At 44.5% G+C, this 9,840-nt stretch overlaps 1 protein-coding gene across 1 annotated transcript in view; it reads left to right on the top strand.

Annotated features, from left to right (window-relative positions):
- The window catches only part of LOC109924537 (nuclear receptor subfamily 4 group A member 1-like), a 36,558-nt gene that overhangs the window by 7,515 nt on the left and 19,203 nt on the right, over positions 1–9,840 (top strand). Inside the window, exon 2 of the mRNA XM_048618830.1 lies at positions 7,820–8,634. Coding sequence (XP_048474787.1) covers positions 7,822–8,634 — 813 coding nt within the window. The 5' untranslated portion in view covers positions 7,820–7,821. The remainder of the gene's footprint in view (positions 1–7,819; positions 8,635–9,840) is intronic.

Here is a 9,840-nt window from a genome sequence, read left to right as displayed (position 1 = left end):
CAGCCCATTTCTAAATGCAAGCTAAAAACCTACAGGTTCGAAACCTGCTTAAAACTCTTTGCCAATGTAGCCACAAGGCGGAGCAGTCCAGGGCTAACTGAACACTTAACTACACCCTCAGTCTTGCTTGTGTACGACTGGCCCAGAATTCAGTGAACTCCTCAGCCCATCTCTGTGGCCTCGTGCTCTGTACGGCCCACCTAATGAACTTTGTGACCGTGTCCGAGGTAATGAATCTGTAACTGGCACAACATGCTGATATGTATGAGAACAAACTGGACTGGCTCTGATTGTAGTTTTCCTGGCTCAGAGTCGGAAGGCCCCAGGTTTGAGTCACACTCCAGGAATAAAGTGTTATGAAGGAATTTAGCAAGCCAATGAATATTAAGTGACAGTCCTTAGCCTGGATACAGTGGGAAGATCAAGCCACCTGCCAAATCCAAGAAAACTGAGGGCTTAGGTGGTCGACCAGCATTTGAGTGACCCCTCCCCACCCATGTAACGTAGGCCAAGCCAAAAAGTGAATGGACCAACCACTGATGTACACAGTGAAACAATAAATGGCCCATATCTACATAGCACCTTTAACATAAGAAATCAGAGCAGGAGTAGGCCATTTGGCCCATTGAGCCTGCTCTGTTATTCAATAAGATCATGGCTGATCTTTTCATGGACTCAACTCCACTTACCCACCCACTCACCATCACCCTTAACTCCTTTACTGTTCAAAAAATTATCCAACTTTGCCTTAAAAATATTCAATGAGGTAGCCTCCACTGCTTCACTGGGCAGGGAATTCCACAGATTCACAACCCTTTGGGTGAAGAAGATTCTCCTCAACTCAGTCCTAAATCTGCTTCTCCTTATTTTGAGGCTATATCCCCAGTTCTAGTTTCACCCGCCCATGGAAACAACCTCCCTTATCTTGTTTACTCCGTACATAATATAACCATAATTATCAAGCAAGGTTTGGCATTGAGCCAAATAAGGAGATGTTAGGGCAGCTGACCAAAGGGCAGGCCAAACAGGTCCATTTTCAGCAGCATTTTTAACACAAAGTTGGATAATTTTTTGAACAGTAAAGGAATTAAGGAGGAGAGAGACGGGGCATTTATGGAAGAGATTCTGAGCTTGAAGCCAATGCAGCTGACAATATGGCTACTTATGGAGCAGCAACTAAAATCAGAGCTACTTATGAGGACAGAATCGGAGGAATGCAGAGTTATACAAGTCACCACCCCTCATCAAAGATCTAGAACATTCTCTGTAAATGTGTATAGAACAATTATTCATGAACTTCAGCCAAGGTGGGTCAGTGAAGGATATCTAAAGGTGCTTTAACTCTTCAGACCTCTGGCTCAAATTAACATTGTTTTCTCACCCCTTTTACTGGCATGGTTCCAGCCAGTCTCAGTCCAGGTTATTTACGCTTTCAACTTGTTGTTGGCATGGTGAGGAGTGACCTAGTGAAAGTAACCATGGTGATATCCAGTGGCAGATCTCACATTGGTCTGCATTCAAAGCGGGCTGGAAGTGTACCGTTTTCAAAACTCAATCCAGCAGGTGGTTGTGGGAGCACGGAAAGACTTTGAGAGACTGCAGTTGTGGTATTGATAAGCAGGTTGGCATGTAGTCTTCATACATATGCTGGTTTGTCTGTATTTACTAACTCCCTGTAATGAGGAACTGACTCTTCTTGGTGAGCTGTTCAGCTGACCTTGGGTTGACCACATCAATACCACATCCAGGTGGCCACTCCTCACAGTATGACTAATGGTGGGAAGTTCGACAGTGGTTGGCATCGTGGCCCAGCACTGTTCCACCTTCTGCCAATATCCAGGTTGCCCTCATCCATTGAGCGAGGGCAGAGCTACCGATCTGATGCACAAGCCGCCCAATTCAGAAATATTACTCTGAATTTGCTTATGTGCAGCTGCTCCCTCCTTCCCTGTCATTTTCCTTCGTAGTTTGTTTTCTCCCTACCTAGAGGAAAGGTCAAAGTCAGGTTGCAGGAGCCTGCGAGTGTGGAACTGGGTAAAAGGAGTTGGGGTAAGCTAAAGCAGGAGCCAGTTGATTGCAAGTGGAAGGGAAGGCTTAGGACAGTGTAAGGAGTCCTAGATTGCTGGGCTAGTCATCCAAACTAATACGTTAAAGGTTCAAATCCTGCGATCACCGCTGGTGAAATTTGAATTTGGAAGGTCTGGAATTAAAAGCTCGCTTGATGGTAACCCTGTAACCACTATTGATTTTTTTTTTTTGTAAAGCCCACCTGGTTCACTAATGTCCTTCAGGAAAGGAAACCTGCTGTCCTTACCCAGTCTGGCCTACATGTAACTCCAGACTCACAGTGATGCGGTTACCTCTTAACTGCCCCTGAAATGGTTACACAACCCACAAGCCAAGTGCAATTCAAGATGGACAGTAGAAATTGGCCTAGCCAGTAGCACCCACATCCTCTGAATGAATTTCTAAAAAAAAGCTTTTGATGTTTTGGGAAAAGAATGGACTATGGTGGAAAGCTTTCATTTTAACCCGGGGACAATGCATGCGGGGCAGTGGTTTGAACATGGTGTAGTAAGAGCCCCTTGAAACAGCTTCATGGTGAAAGCTGCAAACCAGTGGAAGAGGAGCATAGAATTCCTACAGTGTGGAAGCAGGACATTCAGCCCAACAAGTCCACACTGACCCTCCAAAGAGCATCCCACCCAGAATCTATTCCTGTAACCCCAGATTTCCCACGGCCTAACCTGCACATCTTTGGACTGTGGGAGGAAACCAGAGCACCCGGAGGAAACACATACAGACACAGGGAGAATGTGCAAACTCCACACAGACAGTCACCTGAGGGTGGAATCAAACCTGAGGCCCTAGTGCCCTGAGGCAGCAGTGCTAACCACTAAGCCACCATGCCACCTTTTTCATCATCAGTATCATTATTGGAGCAATTAGGCAGGGGGAGTGGGACTGACTGCATTGCTCTGCAGAGAGTCAGGATGTACTTGATGTGGCCAAACAGGCTGCACTGCAAATGACTCCGTGACTCTGAGTCAGAGTGACATATTCTAAGAAACCACAGTAAAAGCCACTCACTGCTAATGACTCCCTGCTGTTTCTGTCTATCTAGTAACTTGTTCGCTATTGAATGTTCCACTAAGCACACAGTATGATTTTTGTTTTAGATAGGAAAGATTTAGTATGTGTCAGTACAGGATGCCGAGTTTATTGTGTCCTTTTATTTTGGAGGGCGGACTGTTCACATCCCTTTGTACTCATCCAGGATGATATTTTGGCTGTTAATGCAAGAAAACATTAACTGTTTACTTTTCCTACTGCCCACGGGAGACCCCTTACCCACCTAGTTACTTGAATCATCTCCATTAATGGCTTTGTTTATTTTTGTCAAAAGTGTGAAATGGAATGAAAAACCCGAGCTGATGTATGAGAAAAGGAAAAAAAGTGCAGGAAGTTACAAGAAAATTGGATAGTGGTGAGATCTCAAGGTTGCAAGGGGAACCAGATGGCGAGCCCGTTGGCAGACTGTATCTGGAGAAGCACTGACCGTTGGCACAGTGTTGGATTCAATACAGTGTGGTTTGCTGCCAGAATATTTACCACCAAAAGCTTTAGAATAAAGCAGCAACTGAAGCACATGTGGCAAGTGTCTAGAGCTCTCTCTGTGCTAACAGTTAAGGTTACAATTCACAATGAATTCTGGGTCAAAGGTGCAGCTATTTCTGTTGTCAAACACCACGGTAGAGCCTGAAACATTTGGAGCAAACATCCCCCGTTAACCAGATACAACTTTTTTAAAATTCATGTGGCTTTCAGATGGTGGCTGGTACACACGATTAGGGAAATTCCCTTCCAGAACATGAGTGCAAGAGCTCACCACCAGGTGGCCCTCCAGCAAGATCCAGATAAATACCTGCCTATTCCTATTTTGTAATTCCAATGTGCCCTTCTGTGAAGTAACTGAACTGGTTTATTGCTAGAGATAGTTTCTGACTAACTGTTCTTTAATGCTTTGCTAAATATAGTCAAACCACTGTTCGACCTCACTGGCAGGACAAGAAGAAAGAGAAGCCCATTTATGTGAAATATCTATTTCTATCACTTAATTGTTAAGATTTGCCCTGTTGCTTTCTTTTTTGTACATCTGTTTGCTGCAATTTGGGTCAATCACATTGCCCATCCTGTCAGAGAGAAGGCGGGAGCTTGTTGCAAAGGATTGAGTTCATGCTCAATTAGTATGTAGTAAAAGAGATGCCAGATGTCAGACTTAGTGTGAAAATGCTTGAGTTTTTCTTTCCACAAAATCTGACCGTCTCAGTCTTTGCTTTTGCCAAGGCTCGTATGCTTGCTACCCACTTTACATTGGCACAGCAGAATTCAGAAAAGGCAGCCTTGGGGACCCAACCCTAGGGATGTCAGCTTGGGCAAGGGACTTGAGGTAGCAGAAAATGAGATTTTTTGAGCAATGTATATAATTCTTGCTTCTGCACTCACGATTTGCATTTCAATTGTGCCTTGTCCCAATCTAAATACGTAGTGAAGTAAGTTGAATTTAAAGTTGCATTAGGTAGTGTGTCAGTGCAGTGACATATAGATCAGAGTGGTCAAGAAGATGTTTAGCATGTTTGCCTTCATTGCTCAGAACTTTGAATGTAGGAGTTGGGACATCATGTTGTGGTTGTACAGGACATTGGTGAGCCCTCTTCTGGAATACTGTGTCCAGTTCTGGTCTCCCTGTAATAGGAAAGATATTATTAAGCTGGAGAGGGTTCAGAAGAGATTTACCAGGATGTTGTCAGGAATGGAACATTTGAATTCGAAGGATAGGCTGGGATTTTTTTCATTGGAGCGTAGGAGGTTGAAGGGTGACCTTTATAGAGGTTTATAAAATAATGATGGGTATAGATAAGGTGCCTTTTCCTTAGGGTGGGGAATTTCAAGGCTAGGTGGCATATTTTTAAGGTGAGAGGAGAAAGATCTAAAAAATGACATGAGAGGCAATTGTTTTACAGAGAGTGGTTCATGTGTGGAAAGAACTGCCTGAGGAAGTGGTGGATGTGGGTAAAGTTACAATGTTTAAAAGACATTTAGATTAGTAAATGAATAAAAAATGTTTGGAGGGATATGAGCCAAGCACAGGCAGGTGGGACTAGTTTAGTTTGGGATTATGGTCAGCATGGACTGTTTGGACTGAAGGGTCTGTTTCCAGGCTCTGACTCTATCCATATATTAGTGAGGGTGGCTGCTGTTTTATTGCACAGCAAATTCGGAAACAGCAATGAAAGGAATGATCGACTAATCTTATTTGTGGGATCAGTTGGTCAGGCTGCCATCCCGGTCCTCCAGGGGATAATGGGATATGAGGAGAGGGTGGGAAAGTGGAGTTAAGGCAGGCCGGGATAGTATGACTGGCCTGGTCCTGTCCAAATCCTTTTTCTTATGTTCCTGCACTTCTTCCAACACTGGGGTTGGTAAACAGGGACAGTAAAGGAGGGTTCTTGTAATGCCTATCCAAACAAGGAAATGTGGCCTCCCTTGGAAAGGAAGAAGTCTCAATCATAGAATCCCTACAGTGTGGAAGCAGGCCATTCAGCACATCGAGTCCATACCGACCTTCTGAAGGACACTGGAGTGAAAACTGCTGGGCTTGAACTCCTCAATGTGCTGTTAGCAACTGAGCCACCCTGGTACAGTTTGGTGAAAAGAGTAACAGAAATGGCTTTGATCAATGAGATTGTCGAAGTGCATCCTCTTTGACCTTAGCAAGCAACAACCTTGCCCTCTGCGGGCTCACATTCTCTTTTTGTTCTGAGCATTTTCTGCTGATGTACTTATGAATGGCCTGAGGGATGAGAGAGGGGAGATTGTGTGAGTTGTTGGAGCAATATGTGCATCTCCTGGCAACCAGTGCAGCTCCAGAAGTTCTGAGCACATCGGAACTGGGCTTGCTAATAAAGCACCCTCTTCATTCCATAGTGCTCCCAGCAATAATGTCTGTTTGCTCCAGCCCCATGGCATCTGATTGTGTTTAATCATTGCTGGCTGGCCATTAACTATCCAGATGTAGGCGCTGAGAGAAGTAACATACAAGTTTGCTGATGGCAGGATTTATGCGAATGTTGGATTGGGGAGGACCAGGACGCTCAAACCAAGGGAAGAGGTAGTGTTTCTTGGAGAATTAGGATTAGGTTTTATTGTCATGTGTACTCCAGTACAGGGGATACAGGAGTACAGTGAAAAGTTTACAATGTTGCCATTTCCGGCGCCATCTTAGGCACAAGGTACAAAAGGTACAAAATCTTAGTTCAAAAAGTAGAAAAATAAAGAAATAAGTTGAAAATTCAACATTGCAGTTCTTGTCAGTATAAAGTAGCTACTAAAATAAAGTTAAAAGTTCCAACTTACAGTCCTTCTTTAGCCATGGGCTTGCAGTCACTCCATGCTGGGCTTTCCCCACACAGGCTCGATCTCTCTGCTACACTGGGCTCGTTCCCCAGTGCCGTCTCGCCACCATCTGGGCAGTGGTGATTGTCAAGCAAGTTTGTGCAATAAGTCCCACTAGCCACACATACACACTCACAAGAGGAGAAGAGAGATGGAGTTAAGCTATGGACCAGCTGCGATATAGCTGAAAGGCAGAACCAGCTCTAGGAGCTGAATGGTCTCTTCCTATCTTCTTAGGTGCACCTTCTCTGCGGCTGTAACACTGCATTCTCACTTTGTTCTGCTACCCTGATGCACTTTGTATGGTTCAATCTGCATGTATAGCATGCAGAAGGGTCTCGACCCGAAACGTCAGCTTTCCTGCTCCTCTGATGCTGCTTGGCCTGCTGTGTTCATCCAGCTCTACACCTTGTTATATCACTTTTCACTGTATCTCAGTAAGTGACAACAGTTAAATTAATCGATCAATCTTAAACTGTTTAGCATGGGATCCTTTGGCATTGTGACACAATCAAAAGATGAATACAGTTTCCCATGCTATTCCATTTTAAAAATGAATAAACAAATGGCAGCAGCTATCACTTTTCTGGAGGGACACAGTGGAGGGCTCAGTTTTTATATATGTATCTTCATGATGACAAACGGTCACTTATGTGTGTTTAGAATGTCTGCTGTCATAAGGTCAACTGCTTCGACTGTACTCTTGTCTTCTGTTACAATTTATTTGTGGCTATGTGGTTATCCCTAAGATGCTGTAACTAGGTACTTTGGTCCCTAAGATGGCGCCGTAAGTGGCAACATTGTAAACTTTTCACTGCACTTATGTGAGTACGTGAGACAATAAAGCTAATTCTAATTCTGATGTACAAAACCTGAATTAAGCCACTTTAAGAAAAGTCAGCATTGCAGGTCATGTAAGTACTTTTTCAAAAATCTACTTTCCAATACATGAGGTCTTGAGTCCAGACTGAAGAAAAAATGGCCAGCTTGCATTCAACAGACTCGACATAAGCCTTTGGAAATTGAGTCAAAAATAGCTTAAGAATCCTGAATAAAAAAAATGGAATAAGAGGGCATGAGGATGGCATCTGAGTGCCTCATCCGACCTGGATTGACTTACTGTCACCATTGCACGTAAAATTCCAGTGCCAGTGAGCTTGGCAGTTTGTTGAATTTAGAGTAGTGTTGACATATAAACACATTTGACCATCTTGATCTTTGACCTCAGAGGTGAAATAAGATTGCTATAAGACATCACCGGATATCACTCACGTGTAGAGTTTGTTTTCAGTAAGTCATGCAAGATGTAATGAAGCACAAAATACCCTCTCACTGGAATAGTTTTAATATGTTTCCCTTTCAGAGATGCCTTGTCTTCAGGCACAGTATGGGACCTTGCCACAAAGTGGAGGACCATATGAGGACTACAGTTCTGACTTTTTGACTCCTGAATTTGTCAAGCTTGGAATGGACCTCAGCACCACGGAGATTGCTGCCACAACCTCTCTTCCCAGCTTCAACACGTTCATCGACAGCAACAACGGAGACTTTGATGCATACTTGTACCAACTGATGCTTACCAACCAGCAGTCTCCATTTAAAGTGGAGGACGTTCAGATGTTTGGCTGTTATCCAGCCTCCATCAACATGCATTTGGAAGAGGTGCTACCTCAGTGTGGATCTTCTCAATATTACAATGGATCTTGCTCCATCCCCTCACCATCAACCCCCGCTTTTCAAACGCAGCAAGTGTCCATATGGGATGATTCTTTTCCTCATCACTCACTGCAATATGGTGAGGTGGATCATTTGTTAGATCAACAAAAAAATGTGTCCCAACTTTCATTCTTTTCCTTTAAGCAGGTACCTTCAGAGTCTCCTGTGTCACATTGCCACATGAGGCTCGATGCAAGTTCCCATGGAGCTAACCCTGTCCACCAGCTTGTTGATACCATGTCTTATGATGCCACCAGCCAAGCCTCCATGAATTTTCCTGCTCTCCCCATGGACCGTGGACCACGTCTCTTGGACAGTCCCATTGTTATAGACAATCCCATCCCCTCTCCACCGGTTCGTAACCCCCCTTCTAATGAGGGCCAGTGCGCTGTGTGTGGAGATAACGCTTCCTGCCAACACTATGGTGTACGGACCTGTGAAGGATGCAAAGGTTTCTTCAAGGTATTTGATCAGTTACTTGAGCCTTAGCAATAGTTGGGGGGAGATGATTTTGATTCTGTTTGATAATGCAAAGTGGATGATCGTGAATCAGCAGCCTGTTGTGCATTTCTTCCAGTTTATAGTTCGTCCATTCTGTTTGCTTCAGTGCCATGCAGAATGAGCATGTGGCGCAGGTGGGTGGGTAGTACTTACACCTTGGCATCACAAGGGTTCAGACTCCAGTTCAGGACTGCTGCAGTACTGGCTTTTTTTTTGGTTTGAGACATTAAACTAAGGCCTTGTTTGTTTCTCAGTGGGTTTGGTGGTGGGAGGTGTTGTGGAAGGGCCCGTATTGCTGTTTTGAAGAAAACCGGGCAGGGTTTTCCCAGTGCTCCAGCCAATACTTATCCCTCAATTAACACCCCAAAAACCCCAGCCTTTACCATGGCTGTTTGTGGGATCTTGCTGTGCATAAGGTGGCTGCTGCACTTCCTATGCTGTAACAGCGACTGCTCTTTGGAAGCACTTCATTGGCTGAAAAAGTGCCCTGCAGTCATGAGGCGGTGCAGAAATGGCAGGCCGTTCAGTCCAGCCACTTGTTGATTATTCAGCAAAGTTAAAGATATGCATCTTCCATATACTGTGATAACCTTGAAGCCAAATGACAAGTTTTTACTCGAAAATTGGTACTGGTGCGTACGTTTCTTCGTTGCAATCAGTAACACACATCATTGGTTTGTAGGAATTACATTTTTTGTAAAGTACAATTCTCCAAAGTCACAAGTTCCAGCTAAATCCACCATAAGGTTGTCAATGCTGTAAATCATGGAATCAAGACAGTGTGGAAGCAGGCCATTTGGCCCATCAAGTCAATAACAACCCTCTGAAGAGCATCCCACCCAGACGCACCCCTGTAATCCTGCATTTCCCATGGCCAATCCACCTAACCTGCATATCTTTAGACTGTGGAAGGAAACCCACACAGACAGAAGGTGCACATGCAATCTCCACACAGACTGTCACCCGAGGTTGGAATCAAACCCAAGTCCCTGGAGCTGTGAGGTAGTAGTGCTAACCACTGAGGGTTAGCAAGAACTGTTGATGCTGGAGTCAGAGTCAACCCAGTGTGGAGCTGGAGGAACACAGCAGACCAGGCAGCATCAGAGGAGCAGGAAAGTCGAATTTTCGAAACACTGACTTTCCTACTCCTCTGATCCTGCCTGACCT

Source organism: Rhincodon typus, chromosome 41 (genome assembly GCF_021869965.1).
Source record: "Rhincodon typus isolate 14 chromosome 41, sRhiTyp1.1, whole genome shotgun sequence".
Taxonomy (NCBI): domain Eukaryota; kingdom Metazoa; phylum Chordata; class Chondrichthyes; order Orectolobiformes; family Rhincodontidae; genus Rhincodon; species Rhincodon typus.
The sequence above is the reverse complement of the archived record's forward strand: the minus strand, read 5'-3'. Positions and strand labels throughout refer to the sequence as shown.